We start from the raw sequence: 22,789 nt of genomic DNA, 5'->3' as shown, positions 1-22,789 counted from the left end.
TCCTTGACAGCACCAGTGAAATCCCAAATTGCAATAAAATGTATTAAAAACGAGGCTTGGGCCAGACAATAAAATCCCCACCACCAATTGCCGCCCAGCTCATTTAACATTTTACCATAAAAATGTTGAAAAACAATGGCGGCTGGTGGCAGCGACACCTCCCCCCTGCAAGTTCCCTATCTCTTGGCCACATTCTCACTCTCCTGGCCACATTAGACAGCCACGTGTCTGGGTCATTATGCTGAAAGTTACACGAACGTGGCGTCGGCGTTGACGCTTACCCATACAGTACTCTTTTTCCCTTTTCGGGCCAAAGTGTCTACGCAACTAACGGCGAGATGTGTCCAACCCGACCCCACCCACCAAGGAAACAAAGGCCACGCACTGGGAGAAAAATCTGCTAAATGTGCTATGCACATAATGTTGCAGCTGTCCTAAAAAAAATTTATTCACTGATGACCATTTAACCTCTAAATATAGCCTACATAGAAACAATTTATTATTATATTAAAATTAAAATACTAGAAACTATATGTATAATATCAAATAGAAACAAATCCAATTTATTAATACACACATTACTTTAACTTACCGGTAATTTTTCTCAGTGTAAACTGCGACTTGTGGTACAATTTGTAGCTGTCAGTGGGCCAGAAAGGCGGACACGTAGACGTGACACGTGTGTAAGTGAGTGGGCGGGTGTCAGTGGCTTAGTTAGCCAGCATTGGACGAGCGTTGGTCCATTGGCGATTATCGCCCGTAACTCGACTTCCCCCCCTCCCCTCTTCCCATTTTAAAAATTAGAAACGGATTTGGCATTGCGCATAATGCGGCTCAACTCGGATACTCCCCAATACTCGTAGATATCTGTATGTATGTCGGAAACAACACAATTGTTAATTTTAATGGCCTATGAAAAGCGGGGATTGTTTTGGGATTACCGCAGATGAGCGAGCGTTGGTCAGGTTGAAAGACGCAGGGGGAAATTCGAGTCGAGTGTCAGATTCCAGGAAGTGTGCAGTGCCACTGGCTAATTGAAATGATATCCGGTGCTGGCAGTAAAGCGCTATTTATTCAAATTATTGGATTAGCTGGCGATGAGATTTGAGCAGTACTCACATAATTCTATTTGTTTTATCATTTATACATCTATTGCCAAGACACAAGCACACTTGCTAGATATCTTTTTCATTAATTCTTATTTAATTTTTAAGATTTTGGTTATAAATACACCCAAAAACTCTCCAAGTTCATTGTCATTTCCCTGAACTTGCGATACGCGAAACCCAAAGCTGGCTCTCCGTCAATGTCGGGAGATTTCCGTATAAATAATTCCCAACTAACGAACCGCGGCTCCCTAGGCATATAAGCATATATCATCGACTCGTATTACGCTGACACTTTCGTGTGAGGTCCTCGCCCAGGAGTCGCGTTTTCGAGCCGAAAATGTTGCGGCAACATGTGTCACTAACATGTCAATTAGATGCCCCAAAACGAAGAACTTTTTCGTGTGGTGGGGAAGTTTTTTTCCCTATAACTCAAACACGTGGCTGAGGTTCTGAGGGGCTGCTTCTGAGGTAGTTCTTCAACTAGAGGAGAGTTCCCCGAAAAGCAGAACGAAAAATGCAGGGAAAACGTTGAAGTGTGAACAATTTGTGGGCAGGATCCCATCTCGCTGCCACTCAGTTAATTAAGAGTGCCGCGGAATTTCCCCATCGCCCCCACTCCCTCCCCCTCCATCGCACACACACATATGGCCCACCCATTGGGAATGTTTTGATTTCACTCGCCGGCCGTCCGTCCCTCTCGTAATTATTTAAAATTAATGGCAATATGAAAATGTGACGTCCTGGTCCCCGAACTGGCGCCATTTAAGCGCTCCGTTCGCATAATTTATTAATTGTCAGCTAAATTTGACATTTCCAATGTGTTGGCAATCAGGCGGGAAGGGGGGAGTGGTGGTGGTTTGGGGTCTTTTGGGGGCGACATGGCATTCAATTTGAATTTGTTGTGCATTGCCTTTCTGCTTTATATTATTTCATTTTTTTCTGTTTTTGGTGGCCTGTCGAAGTGTGAGAATTATGCAGTGCATACAGGAATTTACACAAGAGTGAGGCTGGTTTTCCATGTCGAGTGTCACGAATTTCGACGCGCTCATTAGCATCAAGTTATTTATACCCTCGGCGAAGGATATATCATCCATATAAAGTGGCTGGAAATTGAAGCTTTAAGCTTTTATAGGTAGAAATACTTTATATGGTTCCCATCATCCCATCCTATCTTCGAGATACATTTGTAAAGTATTGTTTTGCAAGCAACAAAATGAGTAATGTTGCTATGCCTTAGCTGCCCACTTGTGTGGCCCAGAGCTCGGAAAATTCTGCCCATCCATTTTCCAAAAACTCGTGCGCAAAAGTGACGCCCCAAAAACAAACTACAGCGAAAAGAAATGAGAACATTTCCATAATAATTTAATGGCTGTGTTTGAAATCCGATATCCGAATCGCCACATGTTGTGTGGGGCTGTGTGTTGGATGTGTGGATGTGTGTTGACTGTCACTTTTCACATGGGCTGCGACATAAATAATAATTTATTTGCCTAGTGGCCGTAAATGTTTCATTTGACAATTTCTCATCTAATTTTGCACTAACTGGCCGGCATTAATCAAGAGCGATTTGTGTGAGTCGTTGCCTATTTATAGCCATCAAGGGGAGTTCATGACATGTGTGTTTTCCACCGTTTCCATCGTTTCCACATCCAGCTGAACAGGTGAATTCCGCTCCACGAGAACGCACATAAATTCCCATCAGCGATCATTTATCAATTTGTCTTTTTCTTTATTTTTGCTGGAGTGCGCTCTCTGAACAAATATTTGTAATTAATTAAACCCGAATGTAAACTATAATAATTTAATGCCTACCGTTCGCCAGCCCCAAAACAACACGCGCTCCATAAAATTCTCAATCGATCTGTAGCCGTTTTAGCTGGAAAAGCCGCATGACGTCCGCCGAAGAAGAAAAGCCGGTGGACAGGTGCCTTTGGCTAACACGAGCAGGCCGAGAAATGCAGCAGCTAAGTTGAAAAGTCATCCGAGGGGTTAATTAATTAATTGTCTTTGAGGCAGGAGAAATAAAGTGACCTTAAGCAGAAGAGATATTGGATACTAATTAATAAGAGGCCCTTAAATGTGTAAGGAACTTTGCTTAAAACTTAACCGATCTGTATTAAAAAGGTTTGTCTTTAAATTATCTTATTTTCTGCAATTTTTATTCGCTTAGTTAGACAACTTATTTCCACTGTTTAGACCACACATTAGCTGCACTCGTGAATAAATTGCTGGCATTTCAATCGAATCAATTGGCTTGTCACTGCATCAGCAATGTGTCGATGGCAGCAGCAAAATGCGCAGCAACATCAGCAGCAGCAACAGCAACAACTGATGCAGGAACAGCAACAGCAACAACTGCAACAGCAAGGTGCGTAAATTTAGAACAGGAACCACCCAAGTGGCTAAAAGTGTCAATTCGTGAAAATTTCACAAATTCCAATCGATGTGAATAATCAGAATTGGCGGCGACAACAACAGCAGCACAAAGCCACTTTGAAGTGCTCACCAAAAAGTGTCCCGTGCACAAAAAAAGGAAGGAAATTGCCAAAAGCACTGAGAGGAAAAATAAAAGCGAAACAATGTTGTTGAGTGACAAACAATTGCAAGTGAAAGGCGGCTGGGGGCGGGGCAGGAAGCGGGGGGATTTCCCTGGGGCATTGAAGAGGTTACGAAAGGGGTGGGATGGGGAGGTAAGGCAGTGCAGCAGTTGTGCTAAGAACTTGCTCTTTTTAATCGTTTTTTGCTGGGCTTCTGCCTCGTTCGACTTTTAATTAAGTATATTGCCTGCAGCCTGGCAACAGCAACAACAGAAGCGCAGCAGCAACATCTGCTGCTTCTTCTTCTTGGGCCGAAACTAATTTCTCCAGGCACTGAAAGAAATGATACTATATAAGAAATATATTACACACACAATATGTTACCAAACTAAACATAATGATTATAAAGTTCTAAAAACATTTGTGGCATGAAAAGGAGCTCTAACCTTATTTTACTCCAAAGAAGTATATGTTTCTGCCAGTGTAGCCACACACTCAATCCAGGCTCCTTGTGGCTCATTTATTTGAGTGCTGCAATTGTTAACAAGCTACGGACAAGTTGCAACTTGTCTGCTGCACTACCATCTTGTTTTGCCGCCCTCTTCTTCGCCCCCCGCCCCCCACAACAACCTCGCTCTCCCTCTCTCTCTCGCGCGCGACATCAGCTGCCCTCTCTCTTTCGCTCCCCCTTGAGTGTGCGTGCGCCGTAGTTAGAGCTTTCAACATTCTGCTGCCATTTTTGCCGAGGAACGCCCTCAATCATCCGCCCGTTTGGCACTCAAAATTCGCACTCAGTTTCCCCTCACTGGAAGTGTGCTCGCTCTCTTTCTGGCCGGGCCGACTCGCCCCGTCCCGCTCGCTCACGCATCCGAGCTTAGCCCCCCCGCCAAAATGGCCGCCTGCAAGTTTTCGCTCACTCGGAAACCTGCTCTCTTTTCTTGCTCCTTCGCTTTCATTTCGCATTCGTCGCAGCTGCCGTTCGCACGAAAATTCGTCGTCCGGTTTCTATTTATATTCCCATGTGCTATATATACAGTATACGCCCCATATTTCCTTTGATGTGGCGTATATTTCGCACCTGATTAATATTAAATTTTATTTGCGCTCCTCGCTCGCTGATTATTTTGATTATTATTTTCCATGCTTCGTCGCACATAATTCACAGGCCATAAAAACTGTGTAAAGGCGACGAAAAACGCGAGGGCCACTAAAAAACTAGGAAATTTATGGTGGAAAATGTAGTCTTCTTACCCAGTCGCCATTAAAATCAGTTCGTGGTCCATTGAAGCGTGAGAATATAAAGAAAAGATTTATGAGATGATATAGTATTAGTCATTTAATTAAATGTGACAAAATGACTTTGTGCTAGAACTGCAACACAGTATGTATATTTGGAGTGAAAGATGACAATAGTGTTATCAAAATATATTTTCAAATTATTATTCGACTAATACATTCTCATTGTAATGTATGCAAACACATTGTCTTCATAGTTAATTCAAGTATATTCACAAACATTTGTCTACAACCATCCATCACATGAGATTGTGTGTGTATGTATTTTCCCATATTCTGCAACTTTGTGGAAAGGCGGAAAATCGTTTTGCCCAGCGTTGACATCTTATTACGGCCAATAACGAAATAAGCAAGGCAATTAAGTCGGCTGCAGCTGACGCCCCCGTAGGAAATAAACTTGGGAGCAGATGCCTGGCAACCGTATCCGTAAGATACATTTCATTCCGGGCGGCCGCATGTGCAAATGTGCCACTCAAGCGGTGAGTCTGTGTGCGTATATGTCGTCCCATAATTAGTGGCAAGTTTTTGCCTCCTGGATGCTCAGCCATCCAGATATGCCAGCAAAAGATGAGCTACAAATTTCTCAAATGTCAACACCGAAAACTGAGATGCTGCTGCTGCTGCTAGTGCTGCTGCTGTTTTTGCATCTGGCCCCAAATGAAATGGACATTTTTCATGGCCTTGTTGCATTTGTTAATGCAGACTTGTCATTTATTAATAGTCAAGTTCACCCTGAGTTGCCAAGATGCTGCTGGAGATATTGATGAAGACTTCAGCAGATCAATCAGCAGCCAGTTCATTTGCTGCCAACAGTTGGCCCACATGTACATACATATATGCACAGTGCGTACTGCGTACTTCTTACTTTCCCGATTATCTGGAGGATCTCTGCTCGGCCACTTCATTAGCCAGTTGACAGCTGCTAATGAACCTTTCAAAGCACAAGCTCCTTTTGCGGCCAGTTCATTGAACGATTCATTCGGCCATCGTGCACGAAATTGCGAAACTAATTTGCAATGGTATTACTTTTATTCAAGTGGAGAGGCATTTCAAATCTCTGCGTTGGCTGCTACCCTTTTGCAAATTGTAGATATTCTTAAAATATATATGAATGAAATACCTGGTAAGTAAAATTTCCCTGGGTATCGAAATTTTCTCGCCCTGCCACCAGAGAGCGTATCCCTCCTGCAGGAGCAACTTAAATGGCAGCGATAAGCTTTAAACTGCGAGCACTTCCGGCACGTTGAGCCCGGACCTACTACTTGGCCGTATATACATATAGACATATAAATATATATCGCAGACAAAGTATATAGAACATGTATTTGGCGTCCAGTTCGGACGGAAAGTGTTGGCAAGGATATGCTTAAACATGCAAATTTTCAATATGCAGACAAAACAGACACAGGCACAACATGCATGCCTGCCCAGAATCGCCGATGTGGATGTGGATGTGGACTGGTGGACTGCTGAGCTGGTGGACTTATAGACCGAGGGGGTGATGGGTGGATATTTTCACTGGCGGAACGTGAAATGCAATTGGGGCCATCCCAGTCCATCCCAGCCCATCCCCTTTCATCGGCGCCCCCTTTCGATGAAATTGCCCGATTGTGTTGAAGTGTGATGTAGGCTTCGCTTGTTGGCCGGGCCAAGAGGCCTTTGGCACATTTCTGTGTCGTGAAATTAATTTCTCTGCTCTCGTTAAAAAGTGCTCTTTATTTTGTATATGATGTGTGTATGTGCGCTCAAATTACCATAATTAAACCAAGCTGACCAGGGGCCCAATAATGCCGGCTAGTTTGCACGGCACTTGCTGGCTTTCTAAAGCTCATTTCGGGAATTTTGTAAATACTTAGCAAGCAAATACTTATGGTTAAAAATATAACTTAAAAGTTGTTATAGCTATAATTTTCTGTGATATTTTCCATTTAAAATTGGAATGGCATTCATGAAGTTTGATGGTTTGAGTTTCTGTATACTATTAATTCAAATTTGAATTAATTACTTAAAAACCGCACATTAAAAATGCCATTCAGGCAGACCCTTATATAATATTTTCTCAATTCCCCTGACATCTTCTTTTTGTGAGCTACCATGGCTACCATCCCTGCCCAAGATACTTGTCCATAACTATCATTTATCATCCCATAACACACGCCACACACTCGGATACCACTCAGAAATGAAAAGCCACAAAAAGTTGCCAAATCATTCGTCCGCTGGCTAAATGTACTCGTATCTTCATTTGACATGCTGACGTTTATAGCGTTGTTTTTCAGTTGTTGTTGTTGCTGTTGTTTTCTGTTTTCCATGTTGGTTCTTTGATAAATTGAATAAATTTTATGGTATAATTAGCTCGTGTTCATGGCTAATGTGAACGCGATCCGCCCCCGCAATTAAATAGCTGGTTATTGCATCAAAACGGTTAAGTGGATCACGATATTTGTGCACTGAATTTGTAGAGTTGAATGGGCTTTAAATACAGTACATATGTGCAGAAAGTATCTTAAGGATACGTAGTTCGGAGGAGGAATAAATCCGCACCTAGAGATGCAATTTATGTGAAAAGAGAAGCACCCTCAACCGACACCGAAATACAGAAACATCATTTAGATAAAGGTTGGCATAATTCTGATAAGGCGGCCACAGAAATTTATATGCTCGCACCTAACTGCAAATTGTGTGTAATGAGCTGAGCGGAGACCACCTTTACCTTTGCCTTTCCCTTCACCTTTGACCTCACCCGTACCTGTATTTTGTCGTATTTTTTTCTTCACCCTCGCCGTTAGTAGCACCTTTCATGTTTTCTGAGCCCGAAGAAGACATAAATTTGTTAGCGCCTGCCTGCCTGGTCAAGATCCCAAAGAACCCATCCTTTCGGGGGTGTTTTTGACTTGTATTTTTTTTTGGCTCCTGTTTCTGTCCCGTGCCCAAAAAAAGAAAAAAACATGGAAAAATTAGTCGGGAGATATAAGGTTAAGGTTGTGCCGCCTGCGAGATCGGTCGTTCGAGATAAGTTGCTTCATATTTATGTTGGAAATTAGGCAAATTTTTAGTGGCGAGATAATTTGTGTACGACTTTGTCGCAGTGAGTGAGAAAATTCTGGTATCTGTGGAACATCCCAAAATGATTACATTTTCCTGTGCTAGAAGTGGAAATAAAAATGCTGTAACGCTTTGTAAAACAAGATAGCCCAATTTTGATGGATAAAGGTTGAGATATATTTCTCGGACAAATAAGCCATAAATTCTGAGGGCTAACAGTGATGTAGGGTATACAAGAATGTGCTTTGGAATAATCAATTGAATTGAAAAGTGTGTCTTTCTTTATTACCAAATTTCACGCAGCCTTTCCAATAATTTGAACCTCAAGCCAATACAAAAAGTTGTTAGCCTTGTAATTAATGTTAGGAAAAACTTGATATATTTTTCATAACAGAATGACACTTTCTCACAGTTTGTACCGAACTGAACCACCGACCTCAACACCGTAAATTAAGACATTTGGAAAGTTTGGTTTGTTGGTCAAAAACGATTTTTTAATTGCACGCTGCAAAGTGTATAATTATTGGTTAGTTATCGGTTAGGTAAAAAGCCTCAGCTCGGCATTTATATAAGCCATATTTAAATGTTGGGCCCACCTCTCCTCCTCAGTCAACCACTGTCTATTTTTCTGACCCTCTTATTTTAGAGGCCCATTTGAATTTTCGCCGCCTTCTGCCTATGGCCAAGAAAATTAAGTTATTAAATGTGGCTGCTACGTGATTGAGTGTGGTAGGTGATTAGCGTCGATTGACAGACTGATTTGGAAGTATATTGTCGAATGTGAGAAAAATAAGGGGTTTGTAGAAATAATATATACAGATTTGAAAATGGATGGATACTTTACTTACTTTCTAAGAATGCCATTTTTTATTGCAATGCAATAACCCACGAATTAAAACCCACTCAATTAGACTTTGTAAACAACACATACAACATTCACTACCTCATTTATCCGTAGATTATGTCGCGATGTGCAACCCCTTCGAACAAACAACACTTTAAAATGTTAATGGCCGTGTAAGAGCAGGCCAACAGAAATTAATAACAAATGTCCGTGGAGCAGACATACATCATTAGAAATTGATGACGCATGTCGCGTGCAACTGCATTCATTGTCGATGGCATGCAACCCTTTTTGGGGGCAGATACTACGACTACGACTAGCAACATGGACTGCAACACGGAGTAGTAATTAATTAGACTTTCATAAAGAGCACAAAATTCTATAAATTATATTTCATTGCCGTTCCCAAATGTCAGTGGCCATGCGCGACTGCGCATCACGTGTTGCAGGTTGCAAGTTGCACGCTGCACGTTGCACGTTGCTCCCCCCGCAACAACATGCAACTAGGCACTTGCAACCTGCAAACTGCAATCTGCAAGTCAACCCAACAGCAACATTAACCCTATTAATCGCTTCATATATATTTAAAAACATTTATTTTACTGCCAATTTGAAGGCACTAAACCATAATATTAATTTTGCGCAAATACGAGCACCAATAAATATAAATAAATGCCTTTCTCTTTGTGTTATAAATTGTTTATTCAGTTTCGATTCCTCCTATCTTTTTGCACATAATTTAAATAAGTGTTTAGAGTAATTGGTTTTTGCAATTGCTTGTTGCGGGGAGTGTCTAGAGGGTTTAATTCAGCGTGGAATTCTCACAATAATTTGCAGTATTAGGAACACATGGGACGACAACAAAAAACACACACAGCTGAAAGTGGGGTATGCATATTGCCTAGGCCTAATTAAATTAACTAATACTGTTATAATGCTACCGAAATTACAATACAGTGAAACCGGTTAAGACGGCTCTCTAGCTTAGCATCACATGCAACATCGATTGGAAGTCGCAGCAACATTTTCGGGGTTATTTACAAAGGGATATCTTTTCTTTCTTTCTTTTTGTTCAACAACATTGCACATACATTTCGTTGGTACTCTGATGTGGTCTTTAGATCTGGGAAATATTTGAGATTTGTTTAAAACTTATAGGGATTTCATTTCATTGCACCTGATTAGTAAGTTAAACTTTGAAACAGCCCAATCTGTTATTCATTAAATTGATTCTAAATTGGAGTTTAATTTGAATTATTGTGAATTCCCAAATTAAAACTTTATATGTATATTCCAACGATTTAAAAACCACATCAGAGCTTAGCTTTTGTTGGGGAAGTGGGTGGTGTTTTGGGTGGTTTAGTTGTTTGCGCTAGTATCCTGTATCCTAAGGACTCTCTGCCCGATTGGAGGCTGGTGGCGAGGCCTGGTGCTGCGGCACCTGGTACGGACTGAATCGCTGCGGATAGTGACTCAGCTGGGGCCTGGCCCTCAGATCCGGAGAGGCGGATCCGCAGGAGGAGGTGGGCGTGGCAGGAGCTGGTGGGGCCACCGCCATGGGAGGGGGTGGCGTTCGATTGGCGCCCGCCGCTGCCAAGGCCAAGGCCGCCTGCTGATTGGCGCTGGCCAGGAAACCGGCGGTGAGTTGCGGCCACTGCTGCTGCCACATGCCCAGCTGAAAGGCGCTGAGGTGGGGCGCCGGTGGGGGCGGGGGCGGTGCCGCCGAGCGCTGATACAGATGTGGCAGCAACATCTCTGTGTACGGCGATCGTCCAAACATCTGCAGGTGCTGTCGGGCTTTCTCCAGTAGCGCCAGGGATGCGGCATCTGCCTCCTGGGGAGTCAATTGGGCCATCAGCGGATCGGGGAAGAAACGCAGGGGAGCGGTGCGCATGTGCTGGTCGAAGAAGAACGCATCCATGGGATCCCTAGAAATGTTGCACAGAGAGAGTGAGAGAGAGAGTGTTATAAGAAGGTAGTTCAAGGATCTCAATCTATAAAATGTCTTATATCTATCTACATATTGATTTATTTAATGAATTCTTTTGATTTCATGGCTCTAATCAGCCGAGACAATGACAGAGTTAGCCCTTTAAAGCTATTGCCACTCTATTAAGTTTCGGTTGGAGCAGTTCGAGCTTGGCTCCAAGAACGAGTGGAGTGTCAGAACCCGATGAGCAACTTGTTGCTGCTGCCACTTCAGCCGGAGCAATAACATAATTACGTCGAAAGTAACTGCCAATTGCCGACACTAAACAACAGGAACAACAAAGCCAGCAACAACTGCAGCAACAGCAACAAGAGCCACATTCACTCATTATTTTCGTGTTTTCATTTCATGTACGAATCGGCATCAAAGTTAAAAGCGCCGATCTGTAATTTACGCCACTTAAGCCGCCGCCGTGCCGGCTACAACAGCAACATTGCTTTTGGTGTTGCTGCCACCGCTGCTGTTGTTGCTGCTGTTGTTGCTGCTGTTGTTGCTGCTGTTGTTGCTGCTGCTGCGCCCGTGTTGCTGCTGGCGGCAGGGCATTTGCCGTCTTAATAGTCGCCGCCTTGCAACACTTTGAAGTCGCTGTCGAAAAGAGGGCAGCAGTCCTACGAAAGGCTGCAGAAGAATCGCCTTTGGCGAGATCCTGTCGGGAGTAGGGCAACATGTTGCTACAAGCCACTCCAATGTTGCTGATGCGCAGAAATGTTGCAAGCCATTTTGACCGCATGAAGAATATTTCATTTATATATTTTTGGGTATTTAGCGAACTGCTATTATTTAATAATCTCCAATTAAAATCATTTTAATATCTTTAAATTCTTAACAAAATTCCAGAGGTAGTACCACCTAAAATAGCGCTACTTTGCTTAAAGGCTCTTTAAAAAAATGTGTTTTAAAATCACACGCCGACATCGGTCATATAATCATATATGTAAGTCCGATCCGATTGATTGGCGGTGCTGCACGTTGCACGCTAATTGAAGATGAAGAACCTGCAGGAATCATCGCTTTGCGGAGTGGCACTTTCACACATTTTTGCTAATCAGCGGCAAGTTGGGCTACTGTATCGGCTTTACGGCTCAACAGGCCATCGTAAATCAGGCCATAAATCAGACATGACCCCATAAAAAACCGAAACGGGGGCAACTACGGGCTACACAGGAATGGAAATCGGGCAAAGACTAGGAGGGGGAAAAAACTTACCTATCAAAGTCACTGAGACGCGACGAATCGCGAAATCCCTTCGCAAACGGATTCGAATCGATTTTCAGTTTCGTAATCAATTGATTCTGATAGGCCGTCACGGCCGTGAACACGGTCTCCGGGAAAACGAAGGTTTTATGGTCCATATCCTGCAGCTCCTTGGGAGTGCCGGGTATGCTCTGGCCATGGCTCAGACGCACCAAGTGGATCCTGGGCTGGTAGCGGTGCATTGAGTTCAGCACGACCTGCAAAAAAAAGTTGGGTTTTGGAGAAGACAAATTCCATGAATGCGGGTGAGGATGCGGATTGTTTGTTGTTTGTTTGGAGCACACACGGCCCAATAAAAAATGTACGTCCATAAAAAGTAGTCGACGTTTGTTTTGACTGTCCTCGCAGCTTCTTTCTACTCCACTCCTTCACACACATCCACCGCCTTTATGGCCGTGATAAAAACGGTAGCAGGCTCGAAAATCCCCAGAAATATATATTATGCCAACGGGGTCCTGAGGAGTCGGCTCGTATTTGCCACCAAATTGCCAACAATTTTCATTCATTTTTGTGCGCGCGCAATGCCATTTGCATACGTGCACTCGCGTTCGCTTTCGCGTTCGTTGGCAACCCTGGCTGACCCCATTTGACCCCGCCGAATCGCAAGACAATGGCAAGCCGGGCCGCCAGTTTATGTGTTTGTCTTGCGGCCTAAATTATTCAAAAACTGAGATGACTCAGGTTTGGGCTATAAAAGTGTGGAAGCTTACTTTGCACCAATTGTTTGAGAAATAACTTGTAATCATTAACAATTACAGTTAAAGCTTGAAGCTTATTTATACAAATTTTAAAGACTATGTATTTAAGTGAAACATATGGGTGCATTCTAAATATCACTCTATTCTGACTTTTTCTGGCTGCCCGAAGATCCTGCCCCACAAATTGCGACGCTTCGACTCACCTGTCCGCTCTTGTCCATCTCGTTGTTTGTCAACTTCACCTTCTCGAAGGAGACGACCTGTTTTCGCAGTGCCTCCGGACTCAGAGGACAATCCGGATGGGCGTAGATGCGGGAGGGGGGCGGCGGATCCGCCTTTCCGGCCACCAGCCACGAGCTGCGATGGTAGGCGTAACGGTATCGCCGCGAATCAAGCGGTACCACATCCAAGAGTACGGCATATCGGTCCGCTGGCTGAATTTGCCGCAACGGACCCGAGAAACTCACTCGAACGGTGGGGAACATGCGTCTAAAATATATAAGAATTTATAAACATTTTATTTATTAAATTAGAGGAAACCTTACTGAAACTAAGTTAATTGTATTGCACTGAGTGGAATATATTTCTAGTGCATTATAGTCGTCCGAAAATGTTAGTACAGTCACGGAAACACACACACAAAAAAAAGGAAAAACAAGAAAATCGTGAACTATTTTTTTATTGCCGCCATTGTGTTGCGGCGGCAGAAACACAAAAAAAATAGAAGTAGGTGGCGAGCTAGCAAGGTATGTAAATAAGACGCATATTTAATTTTATGACTTTTAGCAAGTTTTTGACACATTTCCGCAAGCGATGTCGTCGTCCTGAACGCAGGACCTCCGCCCAGCGGGTGGGCGGAACGGGGTGTGTACCGCCAACCCACCCACTTACCACCCACCACCCACAACCCACCAGCCGCGGAAAATCGTGTTTGTGGTCGCAGGTAAGTGTAAATGACGCTAATGACCCAGCCCAGTTTTTTTTGTCATTTGTCTTGCGGAATGAACGCCTACCATGAATCAAATAGTGAAGCCGATATTATGGGACCTATAATTACAATTGATTTGGGAACGCTAATTGTGCAACATTTGTTTAATAAAATAGCATACTTAAAGGTTATTTTGGTTGCTTTTGATGGAGTGGAATATGTGCAGAGGTTTTCGAAGCTTGAGCTAAAATACTGATATTTTCACAAGGGAAATGATTCCATATCTTGCCGAATAATGCAAAGATATATTTACTCAATAATAAAAGTGCGAATATGCACATTTCAATTGATAAGGACTTTAGTTCTCAGACACGCAAATGCAATTTGTACTTGTTTAGCTCTTTAGCTCCGATTGAAGACTTATTTCTAGTCCAATGTTCCCATTTCTCCTGAATTTCACCCCGCATATGTACGTATGTGTATACATCCATATAACGTAAAACTCTTGTTTGTTCGAGCTGTGTTTACAGCCCATTATTGTAATGGGCGGGTCCAGTGTCACCATGATTGTTGTTTTGGCCGCGTATTTATCGCAGTTACCAGGCCAAAACGAATCCGAATCACTAGTTGTAATTGTGATTTGTGCTGTAAGCCGGTTCTGTTGCATTCGCAGTTGCATGCCACAATTAGCACCATTGTAGCGGGCACTTAACGTGTTTCGCTTATCTCGATATCAGCACGGACCCACAAACTTCAACTTCCACTTCAACTGACTAACTGCATTCGAGCTTGACCGCCAAAACTCGAGAACCCGAGAACGGAAGCCGCCAAACCGGAAGCTCCCATTTTGTTTCTACCCCCGAAACGAATGTGAAGAATTTCCATAAGAAGCTCATTCTACACATCATGCACCGTGGAAAAATCCACAAGGTTCAGGTAAGAACTCAATGAAAGATATTATGGGAAAATACAAAAACTAGTTTTAATCATTAGTATTGTACAACAGTGTTTAGTTAATAAACTAAAATAGTTATATTTCTAGGCAAATTAGTACGGACTGTTGCAATTGTCATTATTTTTACACATTTTAGCAGATATTTTTCTCAGTTTTGCATAAAATATTAACACTTTTATGCTTTTCCGATGGCTTCAGCGACCTGCTAATGTAATCCATAAATGTGTGAAAGCCGAGCAACTGCCACGCCCCGTTTTGATGGCCCATATCCAATGGCGCCCCCACATTTCCATTATTTCTTTTTATTGTGTGTGTGGTGTTTCGGCTGCTAGGCGGAAATGTCGTAAATCATATTGCAGCATTTACATACATTTTACGAGTTGAAGAGCCGCCCGAGGGCAGCTCGAGCAATAGCCACTCCCCTGCCAATGCCAAGCTGGCTATTTTGCTTTTTCGTGGGGGGGATTTAGCAGGTTTAGTTCGCCCGCTGGTCGAGCTTCTAAGTGTGGATTTTATGTATTTGTTTATGGGAAAATTAGGGAAATGGCTTTTACTCTCACTCGGTTTCTCGTTTCGGACCGCAGCCAAAGAGCTTAGGTGCCAAAGGTTACAATTATGAAGTTTACACATCATTTGCCATGGGGTCGCTCGGCTTTCAATTAGTGTGGTATAGTGTAGTATAGTATATAAGCGGGAACATGCAGGAATGGCAATTCATTATCAACACCTTTGTTACAGCAAATTAAGCCGCAAGGTCTAAATTAATAAAATGCAAATTAGCCAGCGAGTAGGTGAACAAAGCGAAACTAAAAAGCAACCCCCGAATGAGACAAGTTGTATTCTCTAGACTATAACTCTGATCTTATCGCCAGCTGACAACACTCCCCCCTTCCGTTCGCTATCTTTTATTAGTTGATTAATTCATAACTCATACCCTGCACCTTTCTGACCAACTGGGGATTAACTTGTTCCCGATCTATAGGCCATACATATAGGCCATTTCAGCTGCCCAGAAATATTAATGAAGTTGTGGAAACTGTTTACCCAAAATGCCAGCGAAATGCACGGAAATATCTTGGCCTGCAAGGGGTTGCACCATGGAAATTGCAATTTGAACGCATCCTCGGCGAGCAGGCTACTGTCCTTAAATGTCCTGCGGCGGCAAAGAGCTCGGCTAATAGGCGTGAAGAGTTTGTCGCAAAATATTGACAAACTCTGGGTATTTTGCGATGGGTCAACACAAACAATTAGCCCGTCTGCTGACTTTTGCGCCTTTGTCTGCCTTTGTCTGAAAATGCCAACCTCAAAACCGCTGACAGCGTGACAAAATCGCAAACCACGTGATATTTTATCTCGGCAACCGCACAAACAAAGAAGTCCATCCCAACCTGACCACGTAACAGGTAAAAAATTCTAACGCTTTGACTCTGACGCCTTTCTTCGTTGCCCCTGCTTGTAAATCATCTGAAAAGTCTTCAGTTTTTTCTCGAATTTGTATTTACTGGCAATTTGCAACACTTCTTGGCCACTTTTCACGGCTTCTTTCTGATGAGTGCCACGCATGCGCATTTGCATGTGGCAGCAACATTTTCACAGCTGCCGCGGCCAATTGCAAGAAAAATTGCGGGTTACTATGCAAGAAACACTTTCTGATTATCCAGAACCATTCGATTGTTTGACAGATGCACTGTATCTCTGTTAAAATAACTCAGCAAGGAAATAAATAAATAAAAAATCTCAATAAGCAAATAAGTTATTACTTAGTTTCACTTAGCTTCAATATGCGTAGTATAACTTAAAGAATTCCCATATCGGTTTGCTGGTTAATCTTTTCTTTTACCATTTTTCTGTAAAATATTTCCATTTTGTTGCTTTAATTTTAAATCATTGACAAGTGCGGCTAATGATCGGTTTGCATATGTTTACCGTTGTCGAATTATATCCGCCATGACAGACTGCACCGAGTCATGCCATCGAGTCGACGTGAAAGCTAAAAAGCACCAGTTGTATATTTTTTTTGCAATTTAAAATGTATCATTCACATAAAAAAGTCCCGCAGTGCCACACCCACTTAGCCACCTGGCCCGCCCCTTTCGTGGACATGTTTAGCTAGCAAACGATGTGCTGACATAGATGGATATCGCTGGGAATGGGAATTATTTAGCCACTGCCTCGGCTTCTGTTTTTCCATCGAATTTGTGGCGTTTTTTCTTTTGTTTTTTACTCTGTTTTTGCAATTGTGTTGCATGCGTCCGTCAAACCCGCACAAATGTAAATAAGTGTTGGCCGTTCATCGGTATCCTTTGACTAATTACAGGGCCGAAAAAAAAAAACAGGAACAGAAACAGAAACAAAAAAACGCAAAAACACGAAGCCAAAGGAGCAAATGTCCCGAAAGCCAAAGGACATGCAAATGCGTTGTTAGCGCGACAATCGGCAGCTATTACAATGCAATTTATACTTGGTGTGGATCTCGGGATGGGGGTCCCGAAATGCGGGGAACTTCCGCACTGGGGCTACTGAAAGGAGTAAATTTGTTAATGTGTCGTAAATGCATGGGCAGGGGGAGGGGGAGGTGGTGCGGAGCCGCCTGTTGACGGCCAGCAAAGGGTTAAGCATCAACAAAGCCAAATAAACAAAAGTTGCCAGGCAAAAAGCAAAGAAACAGTAGCAGAAACATATCAAAACTAACACTGTGTAGACTTTAAAGTACCCTGCAAAGAAGTAGAACGCTTATATAAACATATATGAAAAGGGAATTAATCTTGCAAAGTGCATCATATGTATCATTTCACTGCGAAATTCCATCATACCCGAGTCCACCGAAAGTAGACCCCCAAAAAAATCGACAAACAAAGGAAGGGATATCCTAACTACCACCTAGCGACTAATGCGCATTTCGCATGTTTTCTGGGAGCGAGGAAAAGGGGCCAAAAAAACAAAAGTTCCTTGCCCCAAACGGTGGTTATGTTGTACGTTCACGTTCATGTTTCGTTTTTATTCGCATTTCAAAAACTCCGCCACAACATTTGCACGAGAATCGAACACATCGTCGAGCAATAATTCCTTCAACTTGATTCCTTCGCTTGAGTTGCGAATGAAAAGTCGTTTAACTCGGTTTTTTTTCTCCTATTTGAGTATGCGTGTTTGGATTTTCGGGGGGTACGTCTAATTTTTGAGCCAAAACAGCTGACGAAATGGTTGTCTTTTCCTTCTCTGCTAATCGAAAATCGACGCAAATTACTTCACTGCCTTGTCAATCAAAAATACAACAAAAAAAGCGTAAATGTCTCGATGTAAATGAGGAACTAACCGAAAAGCTGTTGATATTTCCAGTTAAGACGGAATGGGGCGTTAAGGGGGCGTGGCCGCGAGCTTACAGCCAACGTGAGTTGCAAGTTGGGGCTTCCAATTCGGCTTTCCATGGGTGAAAGGCGCATTAAAGTTTTTATTGATTGTGTTTCGTTCGAGGACTTTTCGTGTGCTCGATTGGTGGCCGATTGCCGGGGGCGGCATTATGGTTATGACCCGCACTGCCCATGCCACTCCCCCCACCTATCCCCTCCCACCACTACGCCTCTCTATCACCGCCGGCAAATTGAATTCCAACGAATGGTTAATGAAATAAAATGCATGTTGCCGGGGCCATAAACGAAATGTGATCGATTATCGGGAAATTTCTTTCAATAACTGGATATGCCGATAAGTGGAGTTTTCCAATGTCTAACTTGATTAGTTGGTGGTACGCTTAAAGTGGGTTTCAAAGAGCAACAACTGGGAAAGTGAGAAAATTCATTTTAACTCTCAGAATCTAAATATACTGTTTACTTTAATATTAAGTCTACTAATTATGATTTCCACACAAAGCACAAATAGGTTCATCCAGCTTTCGCTGTATGTAGAATATCCCCTGAAATAGCATAAAGCAGGCATATATCTCCGCTTTCATCTCTGCTTAAAGTCATTCAGCAGCAGCATCAATGGAAAAGCCTGGTTTTTCCAGCCCACTCACTTAGGCGTAAGCCCCTTAATTTATGCATTTGTGGCCGCCAATGCAATGGCAATGGCACTCACCTGCCCGATTTGGTAATGATCATTTCAGTGCCCAATTCATGGAACTTATCCCACAGCTCCTTGGTCTCCAGGTGGCACTGCACGGGCGTGAGATCGTCGCAGTTGCACGAGCCCACTATCTTGGGCGTGGGCTGCTGTGGGCGTGGCATTGCCAAAAGAGAGATGAAAAGAAAAAAAGAAGGAGTAGAGAATTAGGAGGCGATTTTAGTAGGACGCTCGAGGAGATGCATATTTCTTTCGCCACACTTAGTTGCTGATGCTTACACGGTGGGAAAATCATAGATACTTAAACTAAAGTTTAGGAAAGTTAAATAACCACATTTATATTAAAGAGTTTTCTGTTAGATATACTATTTATTGTTCTTTTAAATTGATATTTATTATAGCAAAGTCATTCTCCCTAATTTGATTATAAATACTATTTGATCTTAACTTGGTCTATATAAATCGGTGAGTATATCTTTATGTGTAGCTTTACCTGGGCTGGTGATTCCTCTGGCGACAGGCGTTCGAGTTCCTCGGGACTTTGCGAGGGCGGGGGCGGTGGCGGCGAGGGCGTGGCAGCGGCTCCAACTGCGGCAGCAGAACGCCCTCGCTGGCTGCTTGATTTGCTGTTGGTGTTGCTGTTGCCTGAGTTGCTGTTGCCTGAGTGGTTGGTGTTGCTGCTGTGATGATTGTGATGTTGACGTTGTTGCTTGCCAGTTGTTGCGTGGTGATGTGTCTGCTGCCTTTGTTGCTGTTGCTGTTGTTGCTGCTGCTGCTGCTGTTGTTGCTGTGCAACACGCAATGCCTGACGCGCTTGTTGCTGCGCCTGCAATGCTGCTGCTGCAGCCGCTGCTGTTGTTGCCGCCGCTGCTGCTGCTGCCACAGTTGCCGTCGGCATTTCCGAGTCACTGCAGTCGACCACATCAACGTCAACATCATCGTCCGCATCCTGGCCTGAAAAGCGCTCCACGGATGCGGGACCTACACGAGCAGAAACGAAAAGGGGGCCGAATGCTTCAGTAACTAAGCTAAGATATATGGATAACTTGATACGGATATGGATATATGGATAATGTACAAGATACATTATATTTAATATAAGTACTAAATAGCTGAATTGATAGGTAGTACTTTATATTTATATTTAATATAAGTGCTAAATAGCTCAATTGATATGTAGTACTTTATATTTTTTAAGAAATGCATCTTGAATATAAACTAGTTTCCCAAATACAAATGCTCAAACATTTTATGAGTAATATTCCTACTAATTTCCAAGAGTAAGGAATGTATAACTAAGTATACCAATTATTCACAGACATGAGGGTTTATCTCTTGTTATCGCATTAGAACAACACCCATTCTTTCAGTGCACTTAGCAAAGAGAGTCATCAGAGTGGCTCGTTAGCGTGGGAGTTGCTGCTGGGCTGCAACATGTTGCATGTTGTCGATGACGAGTGGCAAAGGCCATGCCAACGAGAATCCAATTCGCGACCAGATGCGTTTTACAGATTACGCCACAAATTCAATTATTTGCTCAAAATGCAATTTCATATGTTAATTTCGTGTGTATTTGTGTATTTGCCGGCATTGCCAATGAAAATTGCCAATTGAAAAAGGGGGCCATGAAAACAGGGGGTTTTTCACACTAATGAATGCATCTGTTTGCGCTTCTGTCTCTGCCCAATTATGGCATCTAAATAGTTTTGCATTCAGAGTATATATATGTACATATGCAATTATATATATCTGCTCGGCGCCTGTCATGTGCATTTCCCAACCCCTTTGGCGCATTCAAATAGGCTTTGATTATTTTATGGCCGCGCATTTGCTGCAATTATCAAGTCATCAACGTTGCATTGTCATCAATATATAATTTATTTTGCAGAAAAAGGCGGGCAAAAAACGCGGAAAATATAGAAATGTAATGCAGCTGCGACACTTTTTCAAGGGACGAACTCCAAAGGGACAGCTGAATATTATTAAGCAATCGATTACATGACTTTTTGCACCAGCCAATGAAAATGAATAATTTTGATATCTCCTCCAAAGTGCTCTATGTGTTTCTGGAAACGTGTTTTTTTCCAATTTTCCCTGCTAACACACTAACCTACTAATTTTCTTTGTTTTTCATCAAGTCTCAAGTATATATTTTTCTGGCAACGCATTTTATTTCTGCTCTTTTGCGTTTTTTGCTCAGGAACTTTTTCAGCTTTCGAGTGTACTTTCCTATTCTTTTTTGAAATCAGTTTGAGAAATTCCTATAAATAATACATAAATGTGATAATTGGCTCTTCGTCACACCTTCATTATTTCCAAGCATTTAGCAGCCTTTCATATTTTAATCCTGCTGGAATTCAAGTTTTGCATAGTAAATATTTATAGTTAAATCAGCAGACAAGCCCGTAACTTGGAATAAACCTCAACATGTGAGGTATGCCAGAAGTATAATCTTTTCAACTTTGACTGACAAATTTATTAGGCTCAATCAAAAGAATGGAATTCTGAATATGCTAATAGAGTGAAGCTTGTTTGTGGTAAGAGCTGAGTCTGAATTCAGGAATCAAAAGATGCTTATACTTATGAATGAAGCGCTTGGACTCAAGGTAAAGCCTGTTTATACATGGGTTAAATGTTTATCCAGGTACTTAGTAGCCTCGAAAGCCTATCGAAACTGAAGCCCTAACATGGATTGGCTATTTTTAAACAGCGATTAAGTCTAGTGTGGGATGTAGGCCTGATTTTTAGGTGCTCGAATTACTTTACTCACTCAGACTGCGTTCCGAAGGCTCCCGGCTACTCGAGGCGTTTCCGCCGCGCGCCATAATCGCCGCAATTGAGAAATCCGTGGCGAAGGAAATGTTGTGCTGATTGTGATTATGATTGTGACTGTGATTATGATTGTGGCTGTGACTGTGATGGTTGTTCAGGGGATTATGATGATGATGATGGTTCTGGTGATGATGATGACCGCTGCCGTTGGCTATGTTCGCCGCTGCCGCCGCCGCTGCCGAAACAATCTGCTGCTGCAGCTTCGACTTGAAGTTCTGCGTCTGCGACGGCGAAGGCGATTGCTGCGGTTTCGTATTCGCCGGCTGGTTGCTCAAAAGCATTTTCGGGCCTACTCCTGCACGGATTTAAGCCAATTCTTCTTGCCAAATATATATTCTCAAAGGTTTGAGCCCTCCTCCTCGTTTTTAATGGGATTTTCCTTTAGTTTGCAGCTTGATGTTGCCTATTTGTTGCCCATTATACATATGTTAAGATTTTATTTAGCTTGTTGGTATTATTTCAACTATTTTGCGATTGGTTTGTTAGGAAATTCTATTGGGATTTAAACTGAATTCCTTACTATTTTTGTGATTTTTTGCTTGCTCTTTGAATAATATTACAGTTTTATCACACAGAAAAGCTATTTGTTTTCTTTTCATACATGCATTGTTTTTTTTGGTTTTTTTTATTAAATTGTATTATAAAAATTGTGTAATTTATTTTGCAAATGATAAATATATTTTTGCAACGTTTTACGACACACTTTGCGACTTGACGACTTTACGCCCGTACTTGCGGTCTCCGGTTTTTCGTGCTATTTATCGTAATTTGCGTATTTTCGAGGAGGAAACGGGAAATTCCGGAGCGCCGTCGCTGCTTCACAGTCACGCAGCTGACCATTGAATGAATCCCAATTCGCTTTTCGCCATGTAAACGCCAAAAGCGCCAAAGCTAAAGCCAAAAACAACAAAGCGAACAAAACCAACAAAAAACGCAACGCCAAAAACAACAACAAATACGAGGACGCCGGCAGCGTCGTTGACTGCGACGTCGACTGACCCCCCAAAACAGAAACAACAACAGCTGATGTGTCTTACGGCGAAAGGTTTTCAACACCACGTAACGCGACGTAAGGGAACATTTCCAGAGAACATGGCCCGCAACTTTCCTTACGTGACGTAGGCAAACCGCCAATTTAAGCCACAAATGGAAGATGGGAAAAAAAATACGGTTTTCAATTAGACAGGTGTGAGCGAGATGGCCGTACATGCAGCGCATTCCCATGCTGCTTGCAGCGACGTC

The 22,789-nt window shown here is 42.6% G+C and overlaps 1 protein-coding gene across 2 annotated transcripts; it reads right to left on the bottom strand.

Annotated features, from left to right (window-relative positions):
- Window positions 1-9,608: 9,608 nt before the first annotated feature.
- Window positions 9,609-22,008, bottom strand: LOC122625150 (T-box protein H15). 2 transcript variants are annotated; one of them, XM_043805095.1, is made up of 6 exons: window positions 21,486-22,008; window positions 19,209-19,696; window positions 18,731-18,861; window positions 12,977-13,262; window positions 12,028-12,272; window positions 9,609-10,759 (listed from the first exon to the last, which is right to left on the bottom strand). In XM_043805095.1, exons 1-6 carry the CDS (start codon window positions 21,826-21,828, stop codon window positions 10,219-10,221), a joined length of 2,034 nt encoding a protein of 677 aa, XP_043661030.1. In that variant the 5' UTR covers window positions 21,829-22,008; the 3' UTR covers window positions 9,609-10,218. The 2 variants fall into 2 exon arrangements, with proteins under 2 accessions (XP_043661030.1, XP_043661021.1); XM_043805086.1 differs by having other exon boundaries at window positions 18,731-18,864; window positions 21,486-22,005.
- Window positions 22,009-22,789: the final 781 nt, after the last annotated feature.

This window comes from Drosophila teissieri, chromosome 2L (assembly GCF_016746235.2).
Source record: "Drosophila teissieri strain GT53w chromosome 2L, Prin_Dtei_1.1, whole genome shotgun sequence".
NCBI classification, from domain to species: Eukaryota; Metazoa; Arthropoda; class Insecta; order Diptera; family Drosophilidae; genus Drosophila; species Drosophila teissieri.
This window is presented reverse-complemented; position numbering and strand designations above follow the sequence as displayed.